A 20,221-nucleotide genomic window follows, 5' to 3' on the forward strand; every position below is an offset into this window, starting at 1 on the left:
AACCACAGCTATACGATAACTAATTAGGAGGCAACTATGAATCAAGAAAAGGGGATGCCAGGTTAGACTACAACGACAGAAAGAACAAGAGTCAAGAAATATACAGGAAGCCGAACTGACAGACTTGACTAAGACAAGCAAGTGAAAGCTGACAAAAATTATTCCAATAGCATGGAATATATAACTGACTGGACAGGGTACACCTGGGGAGAGTAGGCAGATGGTGTATACAAGAGAAGACATCAATATATGAGGAGAAAATTAGCTCAAATTGGATTTAAAGTATCTAAAAACAAAAGAGAGATGTCCATTAACAGTTGATATGCAGGTGAGATATTCAGTAGAAAGGCTAGAATCAATTTTTGGTGAAATCTCAATGATGAATGTTTTGGTTAAAAAACAGAACAACCAAAACTTTGACAACATTTATTACAGTTTATCTCCATTTACTTTTATGTCTGGGATAAGTGGACATAGAAAAAGGGATTACCTATAGGACAAGAGAGAGGGAAAAGAATGTTAAAAAGACCAAAAGCCCATAAAAAGAAAATGTATCTGCTTTACCATTTTACCTGAGACTCAGCTGTTACCTTCAATAGAACCTGAGTAAATAAGACTCTAAGCATAAGAATATTTTCATTCTGCACAGGTGCTTAGCAGAAACATGAATTCTAGCTCTACAATGGTCTAAAATTAGATTCCTGAATAAGGTTTTAAATCACTTGTTAACTATGCTGCCAGAAGCAACAAGGTATGGTTTCAAAAGTAAAGGTTATTTTTCAATCTAAAGAATTCCATGATGTGGACTTAACTGCATCTTTGAAACTCATCACAAACTTTGACTCTATATGACTCTTTCATGATGACCAAAATTAAATCCAAATAAAATAGAGTTCTCTTAACTTACTTTTCAAGCTCTTCCTGAGAATGGGCAAAAGTACAATTTGTTCCTCGTGGACACCCTCCTTGCTGTCGCAAATCTCGACACATGCTGGTCTTGTATTTGCTGTTTGGCTGAGGCTACAAAAAGAAAATCAGTATGTGGATAAATGAAGATTTCAGTTCTCACTCACTCCTTGTGACATCAGAGTTCTATGAGGACACCTTTAATTCCTTTTCACATTAGACAACTCTTGTGCTGACGTAACTACCACTGCCCTGTTTCCTGTTATGAGTTACATGGCATAATCATGAGTTGACATTTTAGATACTCCTTCTGAGGATCATCAGGAACTAGTTCAAAGCTGCATTACTTATCTGTCAACAAAATGTCCACAAAAATAAAAGATTTTTTCATCAAAATTCATTGATGTCTCAAAATTATGATATCAAATCAAGCAAACAATGTCAAAAAGCATTTAAAAAGCTGTAAGCTTTGTCTACTTAAACGTTCTCAGGAAAAGGAAGAATACAACTTACTCTAGAAGTTAAAATTTAAGAAACACTAATTTTACTTGTCAACTTCAGAGTATAACTTTCTTCCAAGGGTCGGTGCTAAGTTTATACAAATAATGAGGCAAAATATAAAAACATCATGACTGCTATAATTTGCATCAAACTCTAAGACATCATTATTTCTGTGACCTTAAGATGAAACATTCATCTTTTAGCTAATTTTTGAACATTATAATGTCTTCTAATAGAATAAGGACAGAAGAGTGGAAAGATCACTTTGGAGTAGACTTGATCCCAGTTCTGTCACTTACTGCCACCGTGATCTTAGATATGTTATTTAACCTCTTTCAACTTCAACTTGGAGACAGCAACTGCCTTGCAGGTGGCTGGGAGGATTAGAAATAATCTATGTAAAATATTGAGACTGGCTCATAATAACTTAATAAATGGATGTTATTATTAGAATAAATGGTTTTACCTTAAATAACTCCTTCAAAAGTACATTGAAAATACTTTATTTCCACACATTTACAAATATGAACTCACTGGAATGGCAACAAATGAGAAAAAAGTGACAATTTCCCCAAATTAAGAAAAAATCAGGCAAAATATTTGGATGGAATCAGATCTACAGCCAGTCAAAAAAACTTGCAGTGAACTCATATTCAAGACACTCCCCAAACTATTGCTGTACTATGAATCAGGTACACTATCAGGTACACTAAAACTCAGGTTTCTCTCAAAAGAACAGAGAATAAAAACTTATGTGACAGGGCTGTCAAATAAGGAGTCCATTAACCAAACAGCCTGTTAAGATGTTCAGCATGCTTCATTAGAAATAAGAGCAGTCAGAAGAGAAATAACTTTACTTACCTGAGGTGTCTCATGGCCTTTTCTACTATAATTTTGTATGAAGTCTACTAGGCCATGAACCACTGTTTTAACAGCTACCATTGCATTTTCTAGCTGCTCCCAAGTTGGTGAAACAGCATCTAAAATAGTCCGCCAAGCGGATGAGATGAGGAAAAAAAAATTCATTAGCGGTAAATCTCTTGTGTATAGGAAATCATTTTTTAAAAAGCATAAGCAATTATATTCTCACATACCTGGATTAGGGTCTATATTTGCAAGAAGCTCTAAGTGAGGCCTCAATCTATTTAAGTTAGCTGGGTCACCTGTTCGTTGCAAAACAATTGTCAATTCCTGAACACTCTTTGCAAAGGATTCGGGAGACTGCAGCTAACACAAAAGAGAAAATGAAAAGGTTTTTACAACACATCTATATTCAAATGCTTTTATTCAATCAACATACTGAATAAGTTTTCAAGTGTCTTCAGATTCCATAGTAGAAGTATCAATGATGAATTAAATTTTCACCTCAGAATCTGCCCTATGAAATTCATCATTAGACACTTAGAAAACTTATTTATTAGCTATGTGGTGTCAGAATCTAGATAAATGACAGACTTGGTAAGCTAGGCTGTTTTTATGTCAATACCCGTATTTGTTTCCCTATCGCCTCCTTTAGTTTATTTTGAAAATTAGAAAATAATAAAAAAGAGAGAAATGATATCTATGAGATATTTACATGTAAAAACAGGAATCTCCCAACTGGTTTTCTCTTTAGTTCCTTCAGAAGATTCAAATATTCATCAAGATTAACAACGATACAAAATTAGCATCTCTAGTTTCACAAACCTTATCAATGATAGACTGCATGTGTGATTTATGCGCCAAGTCACCATACAGAAGTGAGGACCATTGCTCAGGTGAAATACGGAGTCCTGCTTCCATAGCAATATGAACAATTTGGGCATCATGTTCTCTGCGTAAAGCCTCATAACTGCGGAATTCCTCCTTTAGCTGCATCAGGGAAGAGTCTTCATCCCTTTTGGTAACCTAAAAATAGAAAGGAGAAAAAAAAAAAAAAAAAACATCAGATTTGCTTTGCTCTCACCACTCCCCCAACCAACTTTTTCTTTATTTTAAAAGGGGGAGGTACCTATAGCCTATCAGATACAACATGAAGAAGGTACAAAAAAATAATCTACTTACTAAAAATTCTAAGAAGACACTCTAGGACTTTCACAGTCGGAGAGAAGTCAGGACCTGTCTTCAAAGCTCAAAGGACAGGCTGACTCTTCTGTGAGGGGCTAATGTAACTGGTGATATTAAATTGAGGCCAATCCTCATTTTGGAGACGGAAATGGCAACCCCCTCCAGTATTCTTGCCTGGAAAATCCCAGGGACAGAGGAGCCTGGTGGGCTGCCGTCTATGGGGTCGCACAGAGTCGGACACGACTGAAGTGACTTAGCAGTAGCAGCAATCCTCATTTACCTCCCCCAAAATATTAGGTCCTTAAGAACTACACTGAATCTACTCTGCCTGTACTCTAGAAATGGAATAACAAAACCCAAATAACAGCACATCTGTTTACAATATGGTTTACTGGGAATTTGAAGCCCACTGATGAGACCTACTGCTTAGGAAAAAAATTCCTTTCCAAATATTACTGCTCATTGACAATGCACCTGGTAACTCAAGAGTTCTGATGGAAATGTACGAAAAGAGTAATGTTTTCGTGCCTGATAACACAACTTCCACTCTGTAGCCCATGGATCAAGGAGTAATTCTGACTTTCATGCCTTATTATTTAGAAGATACATTTCGTAAGGCTATCACGGCCATAGATAGTATTTCCTTTGATGGATCAGGGCAATGTAGACTGAAAACCTGTTGGCATTCTAGATGCCACTAAGAACATTTGTGATTCATGGGCATAGGTTAAAATATCAACATTAACAGGAACTTAGAAGATTTCAGCTCTCATGGATGACTCTGAAGGACTTATGACTTTAGTGGAGGAAGTAACTGCAGACATGGTAGAAAAAGCAAAAGAACAAGAACTGAAGTGGATCCTAAATATGTGACTGAATTATTGTAATCTCACAATAAAACCTTAATGGAGTTGTTTAAAGATAAGCAAAGAAAGTTGTTTCTTGAGATAGAATCTATTCCTGGTGAAGATGCTGTGAAGATTGTTGAGATGATAATAAAGGATTTAGAAAAGTACATAAGTTTAGTTGATAAAGCAGCAGCGAGGTTTGAGAGAATCCACTTCAATTCTGAAAGAGGTTCTGCTGTGGGTAAACTGGATGCCACAGAGAAATTATCTGCGAAAGGAAGACTCAATTCATGGGGCAAGCTGTGCTGCTGTTTTAAGAAATTGCAACAGGCACTCCAACCTTCAGCAAGTACCGCCTTGGTCAGTCAGTCATCAACAATGATGTAAGACCCTCCACCAACAAAAAGACTAAAGCTTGCTGAAGGCCCAGATGACAGTAAGCATTTTTAGCAATATTTTTTAATTAAAGTATGTACATTTTTTTTCCAATTTCAATTTTTTTCCAATTTCCAGTTTTCATTCCAATCCCAAAGAAAGGCAATGCCAAAGAATGCTCAAACTACCACACAATTGCACTCATCTCACATGCTAGTAATGCTCAAATTTCTCCAAGCCAGGCTTCCGCAATATGTGAACCGTGAACTTCCTGATGTTCAAGCTGGTTTTAGAAAAGGCAGAAGAACCAGAGATCAAATTGCCAACATCTGCTGGATCATGGAAAAAGCAAGAGAATTCCAGAAAAACATCTATTTCTGCTTTACTGACTATGCCAAAGCCCTTGACTGTGTGGATCACAATAAACTGTGGAAAATTCTGAAAGAGATGGGAATACCTGACCACCTGACCTGCCTCTTGAGAAATTTGTATGCAGGTCAAGAAGCAACAGTTTGAACTGGACATGGAACAACAGACTTGTTCCAAATAGGAAAAGGAGTACATCAAGGCTGTATATTGTCACCCTGCTTATTTAACTTCTATGCAGAGTACATCATGAGAAACGCTGGGCTGGAAGAAGCACAAGCTGGAATCAAGATTGCCAGGAGAAATATCAATAACCTCAGATATGCAGATGCCACCACCCTTATGGCAGAAAGTGAAGAGGAACTCAAAAGCCTCTTGATGAAGGTGAAAGTGGAGAGTGAAAAAGTTGGATTAAAGCTCAACATTCAGAAAACAAAGATCATGGCATCCGGTCCCATCACTTCATGGGAAATAGATGGGGAAACAGGGGAAACAGTGTCAGACTTTATTTTTGGGGGCTCCCAAATCACTGCAGATGGTGACTGCAGCCATGAAATTAAAAGACACTTACTCCTTGGAAGGAAAGTTATGACCAACCTAGATAGCATATTCAAAAGCAGAGACATTACTTTGCCAACAAAGGTCCGTCTAGTCAAGGCTATGGTTTTTCCTGTGGTCATGTATGGATGTGAGAGTTGGACTGTAAAGAAGGCTGAGCACCGAAGAATTGATGCTTTTGAACTGTTATTCTGGAGAAGACTCTTGAGAGTCCCTTGGACTGCAAGGAGATCCAACCAGTCCATTCTGAAGGAGATCAGCCCTGGGATTTCTTTGGAAGGAATGATGCTAAAGCTGAAACTCCAGTACTTTGGCCACCTCATTCGAAGAGTTGACTCACTGGGAAAGACTCTGATGCTGGGAGGGATTGGGGGCAGGAGGAGAAGGGGACGACAGAGGATGAGATGGCTGGATGGCATCACTGACTCGATGGACGTTGAGTCTGGGTGAACTCCGGGAGTTGGTGATGGACAGGGAGGCCTGGCGTGCTGGGATTCATGGGGTCGCAAAGAGTCGGACACGACTGAGTGACTGAACTGAAACGAACTGAACTGAGCACTACGGTTGATGATTAAGAAATTGAGAAATTTCCTGCCACCACAATAAAGATTATTAGGGTATTTTTCGGAGAAGGCAATGGCACCCCACTCCAGTACTCTTGCCTGGAAAATCCCATGGATGGAGGACCTTGGTAGGCTGCAGTCCATGGGGTCGCTACGAGTCGGACACGACTGAGCGACTTCTCTTTCACTTTTCACTTTCAAAATGGCAACCCACTCCAGTGTTCTTGCCTGGAGAATCCCAGGGACGGGGGAGCCTGGTGGCTGCCGTCTATGGGGTCACACAGAGTCGGACACGACTGAAGTGAGTTAGCGTAGCATAGGGTATTTTTACAGCTTTAATCTATACTTAAGTGACAAAAAACAAATTCAAAGGTAGAGTTTTACATGTCTTACTGAAACTAATTATCTAAAAGTATGTAGCTAGTTAATTTTCACAATAAAAAATACACTTATTCCTGAACCATAAAATCTACTAATGGCCATGTGAAATCTGATACTTGGTTAGAATTCAGACAACCTAGGCCTAGTACAGGCTCTGAAACTTAGACTGAGCACATTGTTCAAACTCTTCAAATTGATGATTTCCTCATCAGTAAAATGGAAATATCCCCAGACCACCTCACTGGCTGTTTCAATTGCTACCGGTGGCACAGGAGACAACAGTAATATGACCTCTAGAACATAAAGACTGGGAAATCAATCTGAGAGTTAACTTAATAGTATCAATTCACAATTCTCTTTGAGAATATATACATTATAGAAAAGTATGGGACCCAAAATTCTAATCAACATGATCTTACATTTAATTTAAGAAAGAGCAGAGTATAACTTCGAAATCTCAAAATAATATACTTAAAGAAACAAAAGCAAGAATTATTAATCTAAAACATACAAAAAAGAAACCTAAAAAACCAGAAGGTGGTTAACACTCATCCAACCACAAGGGTACAGGGTGCTCTTGGGTAGTATGAACATCTATCCACCTGAACTGTAAAGATGTATGTATTATAGGCGGCTTGCAAAGCCTGGCCTAGTCAAGTTCTAATAACAGGTATCAGAATCACCCATGAAGTTTTTTTTTTTTTTTTTCTCACCCATGAAGTTTTGAAAATTACAATTTCAAGTAATCAGAATCCGTGGCTTCAAAGACCACATAATTAAAAAGTATGTATGAATGTTCAAGTTGCACTCATGTATTTTTGTTATCAGATAAAATATCCAGGGATGGGACCAGGAATGTATGTACACTCTGCAAAATCCCATAGGCGATTCTGATGTGTATCTTCATTTTGGAACCACTGCATTAAACACTGGAATCATCAACTCCCTTTGCTCTGACTTCATGCTAAGCAAGCAAAGGTTTGATAATCTTCTACTGGAAAATACCTACAACATGAGAATTAAAGTCATTTAAGAGCTGAACTTCTAATTACAAATTAATAAAATTGATAACATGTAGTATGTGACCTCGTTTGTGATTCTGCTCCTGAGGAATGCCCAAAATTCAGGTCTCTAAGTCTAGAGTCAAGGAAAATATCTTGACTCACTCACAGTAGTTTACTAGAGTAAATGTCCCTGGAGAGAGGTCTTTCAGCAACTGTCAGCATGATACCCTTTTATTCACCAAAACACTGCTTTTAACATTTTAAACTATAGGGCAGTAGTATAGGATGAAATGAGAGCATGATACTGAAATCTCTTTCTAAACTTAGTGTTATTCAAATGTCAGGTATTAGGAGCAGTTGTAGATGTATGACAATTATGAACCACAAATCTGTATGATACTGTTGAGGAAAAGAACAACATTAAATCTGTAAGGCACAGTGTAAGAACCTAGGTGGTCACTTCAGGATGATAAATGAGCTCGGTCATCTGGACGCTTAGCCAAAAGCATTGTTTGAAGAACCAGAGATTGGTTTCAGTTGTTTCCCTAAGGACACAATCAAGCACTGTAACTAGCAGGCAGAGAGTGTCCAACTCTCATTTGTGAAGATAACTCATTTGAACATATTTTCATCAACAATTAACCTGTTACCTCATACTAAGCAGTGCACACACAAAAAAAACCCTCTTTCTGCTTATATCGTTATCACTCTTGAGCTATAAAATCAGCAAAATAGCTTAAATAAGCCTTGGTTTCAAATCCAGAAGTTTTACTTTTATAGAAGCCAATGGGCCTTTCTATTCCAAGACGTGGTCCCTTTGCTCAAGACCTCACCAGCAACTTACATTCCTGTATCATGCAAAAACTTTAAGGATTCAGCCTTCTTTCCATGTCTCTCAGTACCTGTCATCACCCATAAGCCTATCTGACAAGGAAACTACATTTTGAAATAGCTTAGGGTTCATCCCTACCCTCTTTGACAAAAACCTTATTATCTAAATGCACAGTGGGCAATCCTCAACTTTTACTCTCCTGTTGTCCCCAGGACAACATACGGGCTACCTTCAGTTTAAAGGCTTTAATCTAATCACAACAGAGAAAGAGATAAAAATAATAATGGGGAAGTTAAAATATTTGCCTTCTTTTATTAAGTTTTCAGTATGGTTCCCGACTCTCTTTTAAGGTGGTAAATATAAATGAATTAGGCTTCTTCAGTTCATTTTTACTATTCCAAGAGTCAAGTTCACCAAACTTGTTTCCTCATAGTGTTACTGACACCTTCACATTATGTGTTCTTACACCCACGCATAGCAGTATTATACATCTACAGTGTTAACAGATGCATTAAATACAGAAGGAAAAGTCTCCTTTATCTCTTTTATTTCTGGGGCCTCTAGACCAGGTAACACCCATTCCAGGCATGCAATGTTCAGATGGTTGCTTGCTACTTACCTTAAAACAAGAAGCTCGATACAGTAGTTGCACAACATGACCAATACTTGTTTTTGATGCCTGAGGAAATCTTGGTTCTAGTCTTTGCACAACAAAAAGTACCAGAACTTTCCTTGAGAGAGCAGAACCATCTTCTAATGCCAGTAACACCAACTTCAAAGCTTCTTCCTGCATAGCTATAAGAAAAGAACATGAGTTCATGATAAATGAGGAGCCCTGCAGATCACATCTGTCAGTCTTCTTTGGATATTAGTTTATAGTGGTTCATTATCTCTAGTACTCAAATACTTAGCACAAAAAGAGAACATCATACATACATAAATATAGTTTACTTAGAAAGTAATCAAGCAAAAGACGTGTCCTACTGAACAACCAATCAAAATACAAGTAAACAGATTTTAAACAAAATATATCCTCTATAGCTTTGTAATAGTCAACTAGATAATCATAATGTTGAAGTGAAAAAGGCCCTTGTTTATAAAACTCACAGAGCTACTCTGACAAATAACATGTGAAGGACACACAGTAGTCTTAAAATAAATGGTAATTTTTTTATGCTTGAGACTGTTGCTTTGCCTGTCAGAATTATTTTGTATATAATTTAAAAGTAGTATTAGCCACTGGATGCAATACCTAAAGGCATCAATTTGTGTTGCTTTCCAGTCAGGGAGGTAAAAGTATAATCTGAATCTAATCATAAGGGGATATCAAAAAACCCCAAATTAAGAACATTCTATAAAATAACTGCCTGTATTCTTCAAGAATAGCAACATTAGACAAAGAAAGACTGAAGAATGGTACTATGTTAAAGAAGACTAAAAAGAGGTATGACAGTGTCTTCCCTGGCAGTCCAATAGTTAAGACTCTGTGTTTCCACGGAAGAGGGTATGGGTTCAATCCCTGATAGAGGAATAAAGACCCTGCATGTCACATAACAGCTGTGACAAATAAATACATGACATCATCTTAGACTCAATCATAAAATGAAAAAAATTAATGCCATAAAAGATATTTCTGGAATAACCAACAAAACTGGAATATAAGTTTTAACAAATTTAAATTTTCTGAATTTGATGAATGTATTCTTTTTAATTAAAAAAAGACTTAAGTGTAAGCAGTAAAGGAGGCATGAAATAGGCAACCTACTCTTAAATGGTTCAAAAAGATGAGAAAGTGAACTATATAACAAATATAGCAAAATATTACAAATGAGTGAATATGGATAAAGAGTACAAAGGAATTCTCTACATTATTCTAGTAACTTTTTGGTAAAAATATACTGGTTCTCAATGAAAACAATGGAACTGAAAGATCATCTAGAATCTAGATTAAAAATCAAATCCCTTCTTTTTCAAAGTGGGACATCAAGACTCAGAAAAGTTAAGTGACTAGGCCAAGTTTCACAATCAGTAAGCAACAAAATAATAACTAGAAACAAGGACTTTTTAAAAATTGAGGTAAAATTCATATAACATAAAATTAACCATTTTAAAGTAAACAATTCACAATGGTATAAAACCATCAACTCTATCTAGTTCTAGAGACATCTTCATTATCTGACAGGAACTCAATAACCATTAAGCAGTCACTCCTCATACCACTGACCCCTGCAGCCTCCAGCAACTACTAGCCTGATGTCTGGTTCTATGGACTGACATTTGTGTATGCAGAATATGTGACCTATTCCCTGACTTCCTTCACTTAAAATAACATTTTCAAAGTTCATCCACATTGTGGTATGTATTGGTATTTCAATCCTTTCTATGGCTAAATAATACAGTATTTATAAATATACCACATATTGGTTATCCATTCATAAAAACTGATGGGATTGCTTCCATCTTTTGATTATTGTGAGTAACACTGCTATAAATATTCATGCACAAATACTAGTTTGAATACCTGTTTTCAGTTCCTTTGGGTATACACCTAAGAGTGGAAATGCTGGATCATAAGGTAATTCTACATTTAACTTTCTGTGGAACCACCAAACTGTTTTTCCACAGGGGCTCCCTAACATCCTCGATTAACACTTTTATTTTCCACTTTTTAAATTACAGACAACCTAGTGGATATGAAATGGTATCTCACTGTGATTCTGATTTGCATTTCTTTAATGACTAATGACACTAAGCATCTTTTCATGGACTTTTTCACCATCTATGTATCTTCTATGTAGAAATATTTATTTAAGCCCTTGACCATTTTTAAACTGTGCTATTTATTATCTTTTTGTCATTGAGTTTCAGAACACAGGATATTTGATAACTAGTCTAGTGCTTCTTAGGCTTCCATGGTGGCTCACTGTTAAGAATCTGCCTGCAATGCAGGGGATGCAGGTCCCTGGGTCAGGAAGATTTGGAGAAGGAAATGGCAACCCACTCCATATTCTTCCTGGAGAATCCCATGGACAGAGGAGGCTAGTTGGCTATAGTCCACGAGGTCACAAGAGTCAGAGACAATTTAGCGACTAAACCAACACACCACCTAGTGCTTCTTAGATAAGGTAAATAAACATGAGGAAATATCCACAGGCGGCATTCTCAAATTATATATAAATATGGAAGATTCTCTGGAGAAGGAAATGGCAACCCACTCCAGTACTCTTGCCTGGAAAATCCCATGGACAGAGGAGCATGGCAGGTTACAGTCCATGGGGTTGCAAAGAGTCAGACACAACTAAGCGACTTCACTTTCACTTTCTATGGATTTTCAAAATTATTTTTCAATTTAACTTTGTATTATGTAAAATAAAACATATACAAAAGTAGAAATAACATGCATTCCTAATACAGCTCCTGCCAGTAAGGGTTCATCTACTCTTTATCCACTTCTCTAGTTTGTTCTAGCTGGAGTGGTTTGAAGTAAATCCAAGATAACATAGCACTTTATCCTTAAATAATTCATTATGTATTTCTAACAGGTAAGCACTTAAAAAATTAACATAACACTATTACCATGTCTAAAAAAAGAAATATATTTCCTTGATATCATCTAATATCCAATCCATGCTGAATTTTCTCCCACTGTCTCAAAATTTCCTCTTACAGTTGGTTTCTTTGAGTAAGCAGCCAAAGTCCATATGTAGCTTTTGATTTGTATGTCTTCACGCTTAACAAGAAAAATCTATACTAGTTTCTCACCACTCTCCCACCCTCCCAATTAGAACAAAATAACTGGTTGCAGAAACAATCATTTTTCTAAACAATATCCCACATTCTCAATTTCGCTAATTTTGCACTTTTTTTTATGGTATGCCTTTATCCTCCTTATTTCATGTAAACTAGAGACTTGATTAGATTTGAAATAAGATTTTAGCTTTTGGGGGTTTTGGGCAGGGCAAGCATACTTCTTATTTTGTATATCACATAGGTATATAAGACCTAGATGTCTCACTTTTAGTAATATCAAGATTCATCAGTGGGTTCAGGCCTTTTGCATTTACTAACCTTTCATCTGGGCTTCCCTGGTGTCGCAGAGGTTAAAGCGTCTGCCTGCAATGCAGGAGACCCGTGTTCGATCCCTGGGTTGGGAAGATCCCCTGGAGAAGGAAATGGCAACCCACTCCAGTATTCTTGCCTGGGAAATAACATGGATGCAGGAGCCTGGTGGCCTACAGTCCACGGGGTCACAAAGAGTCAGACACAACTGAGCGACTTCACTTTCACTTTCAACCTTTCATCTATTGGTTTTAACAGCCAATAATAATTCTTACCTAGACCCATTAATTCACCTGATGTGATTTTTCTAACTTTAACATTTTTTTTCCTATATTTATTAGCTAGAACTCTGCTAAAGGAAAAACTTACCCTCAAAATTCTGAGAAACTGTCCTTGAAAGTAACTTAAAAAGGCAGAAAAAGCATGCTTGATTTTTTTCTATTCCTTTTCCAATTTTTAGCATAATGTGTTGGTGTTGTAGTAACTGACAAAGATAACCAATTAATTTTTTCTGTACTAACATTACAGGATCACGGATTTTTACACATTTTATGTTTTTTAATTCATTATAGTCATTATTCATTTGGAAGTTCAAATTGTCCCACTTTTATCCAGTGGGAGCCTTTTCAAATTCTGTGTCCTTTTGACAAGATTCCGACGGTCTTTAAAAGCTTTTTTACTTTCTAGCACAAGACTTCCCAGGCTCATCTTGTACTTTTTCTATCCTAGAACTGGCATAAGACATTTATTCAAAGAGCCCTACTTCTTTTTAGTATGAAATGTTATCTGGGTGCTATGGCTATTCATTCCTTTCAAGCCTTTACAGTGGACAGTTAGGAAATACTTATTTTCTAGAAAAAGAAAATTAAATGAGTCTGTACTTATTTGCCAATTAAAATTTAAGGATGCAGGCTTTTTACATAAATTCTTTGATTTCATACTTATATCTCTTTTTAAATGTCAAAAATTTTTGTTTCCGATGGCATTAATATAACTACTTACTTGCTGTATCCTAATTCATTTCAAAATAACAATATCAGTAAGACTAGTGAATATAATCTATTATATATCACACCAGGAATATAAAAATCAAAACACTGTGTTCTAAAGTCACCTGAATTAATTCATTCCTGATGAATATGCTGCCAAAATAATGTTTAGCTTTTTGTTTTTAGGCATTTTTTTGTTCTATTCATTTTATTTAAATTTCTAAAACTCATATTTACTAAAAATTGTTTTAAAATTACATAAAACCTTTACACAGGTTCAAAGTACAAATCAAGGTACACTGAGAGAGGTCTAGCTTCTGGTCCTGTCTGGTTTCCCTCTGTTCTTCCTAACTACATGTTTATTATGTTGTAACTTTTCCTACCAATGTTCTTTTGAAAAATATAAACAAATAATTTGAAAATGGTTGTTTCTTCCTTTTCGAGATAAAAATTTGCTTTCCTACAATAAGCATATTATTCTGCACCTTGCTTATTTTCTATCGTAATGTATATTACATTATCATAGGCAGCAGACTATACACATTTTCCTCATTCCTTTCAACAGTTGCAGGGCAATCCACTGGAAAGATAGATAGCAGTTTACTAAGCCAGTCTCCTATTCAGACTTTCAAGTTCATTCTAGATGTCTGCTATTATAAATAGTGCTTTATTAAATTTATGCATTCTATATTTTTCACCATATTTATACGACAGATTGCTAGAAAAAGGACTGCTGGGCCAAAGAGTAGATGTGCAGATGATTTTGCTACATACTGACAAATTCCTCTCTCTATACTTTGCCCCACTTTGCATTCCCACTATTACTGGATGAAAGTACCTGTTTTCCCACAGGCTTGACAACAAAGTTGTCAGACTTTTGAATCTGGCCAATCTGACAGGTGAGAAATGGTATTTCAGTGTAATTTTAATGTATATTTCTCTTAATATGAGAAATACTGAGTATCTTTTTATATGTTTGAGGGCCATTTACATTACTTTTTCCCTTGAATTGTCTGCATTTTTGGTCAATTTTTTAATTGGGTGGCTGGTATATTTCTTCTGAGTTTTTTTACAAGTAAATATATTGGGCTTTCCTGGTGGCTCAGACAGTAAAGAATCTGCCTGCAATGCAGGAGACCTGGGATCAATCCCTGGATAAGGAAGATCCCCTGTAGGAGGGCATGGCAACCCATGCCCACTCCAATATTCTTGCCTGGAGAATCCTCCTCATGGACAGAGGAACCTGGCGGGCTACAATTCATGGTGTTGCAGAGTCAGACATGACTGAGCAACTACGTACAACACAATTATATATTAGTTATATAAGCCCCTTGTACGTGATATTATATAAATATTTCCCCAAGTTTCTTTTTTTTTTTAATTTTCTTCAGTTCAGTTCAGTTCAGTCGCTCAGTCGTATCCAACTCTTTGCGACCCCATGAATCACAGCATGCCAGGCCTCCCTGTCCATCACTAACTCCCAGAGTTCACTCAAACTCACGTCCATCGAGTCAGTGATGCCATCCAGCCATCTCATCCTCTGTCGTCCCCTTCTCCTCCTGCCCCCAATCCCTCCCAGCATCAGAATCTTTTCCAATGAGTCAACTCTGCGCATGAGGTGGCCAGAGTACTAGAGTTTCAGCTTTAGCATCATTCCTTCCAAAGAAATCCCAGGGATGATCTCCTTCAGAATGGACTGGTTGGATCTCCTTGTAGTCCAAGGGACTCTCAAGACTCTTCTCTAACACCACAGTTCAAAAGCATCAATTCTTCAGCGCTCAGCTTTCTTCACATGTATCTCACATCCATACATGACCAGTGGAAAAACCATAGCCTTGACTAGACGGACCTTTGTTGGTAAAGTAATGTCTTTGCTTTTGAATATGCTATCTAGGTTGGTCATAACTTTCCTTCCAAGGAGTAAGCGTCTTTTAATTTCATGGCTGCAGTCACCATCTGCAGTGATTTTGGAGCCCCCCAATATAAAGTCTGACACTGTTTCCCCTGTTTCCCCATCTATTTCCTATGAAGTGATGGGACCGGATGCCATGATCTTAGTTTTCTGAATGTTGACCTTTAAGCCAACTTTTTCACTCTCCACTTTCACTTTCATCAAGAGGCTTTTGAGTTCTTCTTCACTTTCTGCCATAAGGGTGGTGTCATCTGCATATCTGAGGTTACTGATGTTTCTCCCGGCAATCTTGATTCCAGCTTGTGTTTCTTCCAGCCCAGTGTTTCTCATGATGTACTCTGCATAGAAGCTAAATAAGCAGGGTGACAATATACAGCCTTGATGTACTCATTTTCCTATTTGGAACAAGTCTGTTGCTCCATGTTCAGTTCTAACTGTTCCAGTTCTAACTGTTGCTTCTTGACCTGCATATAACTTTCTCAAGAGGCAGGTCAGGTGGTCTGGTATTCCCATCTCTTTCAGAATTTTCCACAGTTTATTGTGATCCACACAGTCAAAGGCTTTGGCATAGTCAATAAAGCAGAAATAGATGTTTTTCTGGAACTCTCTTGCTTTTTCCATGATCCAGGGATGTTGGCAATTTGATCTCTGGTTCCTCTGCCTTTTCTAAAACCAGCTTGAATATCTGGAAGTTCGCAGTTCACGTACTGCTGCAGTCTGGCTTGGAGGATTTTGAGCATTACTTTACTAGCATGTGAGATGAGTGCAATTGTGCGGTAGTTTGAGCATTCTTTGGCATTGCCTTTCTTTGGGATTGGAATGAAAACTGACATTTTCCAGTCCTGTGGCCACTGCTAAATTTTCCAAATTTGCTGGCATATTCAGTGTAGCAGTTTCATAGCATCATCTTTCATCTTACTTTTCTTATGAGGCTTTATTATGATATAATTTTTAAAAATTATATAGTCAAATATCAATCTTTTCTCTAATTGCTTCTGGATTTGGAGCCAAAGAAAAGAGTGTTTCCTACTTCTAGGTTATAAAGAAATTCACTCTTATGTTCACTTTTGTTGTTGTCGAGTCACTCAGTTACACCTGACTCTTTTTAACCCCACAGACTGCAGCATATCAGGATTCCCTGTCCTTCACTATCTCCCAGAGTTTGTTCAAACTCATGTCCACTGAATTGGTGATGCCATCCAACCATCTCATCCTCTGTCATCCCATTCTCCTCCTGCCCTCAATCTTTCCCAGTTCAGGGTCTTTTCCACTGAGTTGGCTTTTCTCATCAGGTGGCCAAAGTATTGAAGTTTCAGTTTCAGCATCAGTCCTTCCAATTCAGGGTTGATCTCCTTTAGGATTAACTAGTTTGATCTCCCTGCTGTCGAAGGGACTCTCAAGAGTCTTTCTCAGCACCATGGTTTGAAGGCATCAATTTTTATGCACAGCCATGGTCCAACTCTCACAGTCATCCATACGTGACTACTGGAAAAACCAGAGCTTTGACTATATGGACCTTTGTCGGCTAAGTGATGTCTCTGCTTTTCAATACACTGTCTAGGTTTGTCAAAGCTTTTTTTACAAGGAACAAGCATCTTTTAATTTCATGGCTGCAGTCACCATCCACAGTGATTTTGGAGCCCAAGAAAATAAAGTCTGTCACTGTTTCCATTTTTTTCCCCATCGATCTATCATGAAGTGATGTAGCTAGATGCCAAGATCTTAGTTTTGTGAATACTGAGTTTTAAGTTTTTATTACTTATAATTTATTTTTTAATCATTAGTATTTCTAACCTATTTAAAATTTATATAGCTAAGGAATATAAGAAATACATTCATGCAAAAAAAAAAAAAAGAAATACATCCAATTTTATGTTTTTCCACATGTCTATCCAGTAGTCCCAATGCCATTTAAAAAGTTTCATCCACACAAATAAATTCTTCATAGCCTATATAGTTCTAAATCAGAAAGGTAAAACAATACGATATCACAGAAAAGTACCTCATAACCTTGGTATAGGTAAAGATTTTTTAAAAAAAGAATGCAGTTGATGGTAACTACAAAAACTCTGGTGATTCTCATTTTTTCTAATCATTTTTCTGTTTCCCAATTTTAAAGACAATCATGAACTTCTAATTTTCTTCATAAAAAGAAAGTTTATTTTTCCTTTACTTACTACGTGTGCAATATTAGGCCTCTCTCTAATTCAGTTTTCTGATTTGTAAAGTTGGGTCTGTGTCACTTAAAGACTGTTGAGAATTAAATAAGAAATTTATTCAAAGATACTATAGCCCTGTTCATCATATAAGTTATGATCAATAAAAACTAGTTGGGACTTTCCTGGTAGTCCAGTGGTTAAGAATCCACTTTCCAGTGCAGGGGACATGGGTTCGATCCCTGACAAGGGACTAAGATCCCACATGCTGTGGGGCAACTTAAGCCCATGCTGCACAAGAAAAGCCTGTATGCTACAACTAGAGAAAGCCTATTTGCTGCAATCAAGAGCCAGTGCAGCGAAAACAAACATGTCAAGCACCCCAAGGTAGGGTGGTTATTATAAAAAAAAAAAAAAAAGTTTATCTTTCATTATGTTAAAATTTGTATCCATAAATCAGAGCATTCTCACCTATTCCTAGAAACTGGCACCCTCTAGCCCTGATAGCCAATAAGACAGTGATCTATCTTACCTGGCCCTAGAAACTGGCATCCTCGAGCCCTGACAGCAGCCCATAGGTTGGCAGACAACTGCTGAGGGTTCTGGTGCTGTAATATTAGCTCCGTTACAGTCCTTTCTCCAAGTGAACGGGCTGCGCGTATGGCTCTTACACGACCTTCTTCCTCCACCAGCTGACAGTTTACAAGTGTCACTAGTTTCCTTTGCATTGGACGGCTCAGTGCACTCTGGTTCAAACTAGCTACACCTTCAAGAAAAAGGAAACTACAGTTTTTTTCAATTAAAATAAAAAAGTCAATTTCATTATCTATTTAATAAAAATACCTAGTATTCAACTATTAAGCCACAATTCCTAATGAGTTCCTTATAAGGTACTTTCACTTTTTGACAATCAGTGTTCTGTCCCTGTTTATTACTATTCTGTGGTAACTGGAGTCTAAATTTTAATTACCTCAAATTTTATTTGGGTATCCTGTTCTCTGGGTTATATGTGTCCCACAAAAGACAGCAATTTGGGTTTTTTTAAGTCTATTCTTCATCTTAACTAAAACCATTGAAGATAAATTTGGAGATAAATAAATGAAAAGTTAAATCTAAAAGTAACAATTAACAACAGTTTTGTTTTACTGTACACAAGACATTTAGAACACAGCTCCAGGACAAGATCTTAAATCCAATTCCCTTTTCAACTAAAAGATACTGCTTCAGCAATTCTTCCCTCTCTCCTACATCAGTTGTTCCCTTTCTACTTGATCATTTGCATCAACATACAGTAAGAACAGCATGCTGTTATTTTATACATCTTAAAAACAAATCTTTGTATTCATCCCTTTACTACCCCTCTGCACCCTTTCCTCCGTTTTGTAGCAAATCCTCTAGTGTTGCCTATATTCACAATCTCCAAATCCTTGGTTTACAATCTTTAAAACCTACTCCAATCATGTCTGTGCCACCATCACGTGACTGAAACTGCTCCTCATGACAAGACTTACCTCCACCTTGCTACATCAGGGGTCAATTCTCAATCCTTACCTTATTTAACCTTTCAACAGGACTCAACACAGATCACTCCTAACTCCTTTAAAAACATTCTTTATTTGGCTTCCAGAACACCACTTTCTCTTATTTTTTCCCTCCTTCATCTTTTCCAGTCTTCTTTGCTGATCTCAACTTTTCTTCTTGACTTCTTAATGTTAAACGGCCTAGGACCCAGTTCTTGTTTTCTATATCACTACTTATGTGATCTCATTCAGTCTTATTGGTTTAAATACTATTTATGCTAATGACTCCCCAAAATTACAGCTCCTATACCTAGTCCTTAACGTACATTTACCGGTTACCCAATAGCATCCAAGTGAAGATTTGATATAACCAAATTCAACATAACTAAGACTGAACTCTTGATCTCCTTACCTAAACCTGACTGACCTGCATCCCTGTCTAAGTTGATGGTAACCTCTCTTTCCAGGTGCTCAGGCCCCAAAACTCAAGAATCACACTTGACTCAGATCTTTTTCTCATGCCCCTCATCCAATAATTTAGGAAATCCTTCTGACTCTACCTCAAAAATCATCCAGACTACCTACTTTCCACTACCTCCACTGCTACTAACCCTGTCCCATTAGCCTATTAACCAATACCCTGGTCCCAACCCTGCCCTTCTGCACTGAATTCTCAACAGAGCAGCTAGGGTGACCCTTTCACCATTAGTCAGATCATGTCACTTCTCTGCTCAAAACCCTAGAGTAATTCCCCAATTTCACTCAGAGTAAAAGCTCAAGTCTTTAAAAAGGGCTGCAAGTCTGTACATCATCTGGTCTCACCATTTCTTTTCGTCTACCCCATACCCTCACACACTCTGCTCCAAGCACACTTTCCTATTGTTGTTCTTTGAAGACAATACGCATGTCTTGGGGACTTTGCTATTTCCTCTGCCTGGAACAGTCTTTTCCCAGGAACCGACATGGTTAACTGCTTCATCTCTTTCATCTCAAGTTCAGAAGCTACCATCTTAACAAGGTCCACACTAATTACCTTGTTTAAAATTGCAACCCACCCTTTTCCCCTCACTCTGACATTTCTGATCCACTTAACTGTACTGTTTTCTTTCAACAGCAAATATCATTTATAACATACTATTCAATGTTTTTATTATGCTTTTTGTTTATTATACTTTCTTTTTCCAAAACGTAAGTGCTATAAGGGC

General features: G+C 37.3%; 1 protein-coding gene and 1 non-coding gene across 5 annotated transcripts in view; both read right to left on the bottom strand.

Annotated features, from left to right (window-relative positions):
* RC3H2 (ring finger and CCCH-type domains 2) overlaps window positions 1–20,221 on the bottom strand; it is a 59,812-nt gene that overhangs the window by 29,135 nt on the left and 10,456 nt on the right. For all 4 annotated transcript variants that reach the window (XM_010810364.4, XM_010810362.4, XM_010810365.4 and 1 more), the window contains exons 4-9: window positions 18,029–18,262; window positions 9,000–9,175; window positions 3,094–3,294; window positions 2,502–2,634; window positions 2,269–2,387; window positions 908–1,020 (exon numbers count right to left, since the gene is read on the bottom strand). In XM_010810364.4, coding sequence (XP_010808666.2) covers window positions 908–1,020; window positions 2,269–2,387; window positions 2,502–2,634; window positions 3,094–3,294; window positions 9,000–9,175; window positions 18,029–18,262 — 976 coding nt within the window. The remainder of the gene's footprint in view (window positions 1–907; window positions 1,021–2,268; window positions 2,388–2,501; window positions 2,635–3,093; window positions 3,295–8,999; window positions 9,176–18,028; window positions 18,263–20,221) is intronic.
* LOC112448930 (small nucleolar RNA SNORD90) lies at window positions 2,713–2,823 on the bottom strand. Its single transcript, XR_003037388.1, has one exon. It is a non-coding gene; the product is annotated as a small nucleolar RNA SNORD90 (small nucleolar RNA).

The sequence above is a fragment of the Bos taurus genome, chromosome 11, assembly GCF_002263795.3.
Source record: "Bos taurus isolate L1 Dominette 01449 registration number 42190680 breed Hereford chromosome 11, ARS-UCD2.0, whole genome shotgun sequence".
NCBI lineage: Eukaryota > Metazoa > Chordata > Mammalia > Artiodactyla > Bovidae > Bos > Bos taurus.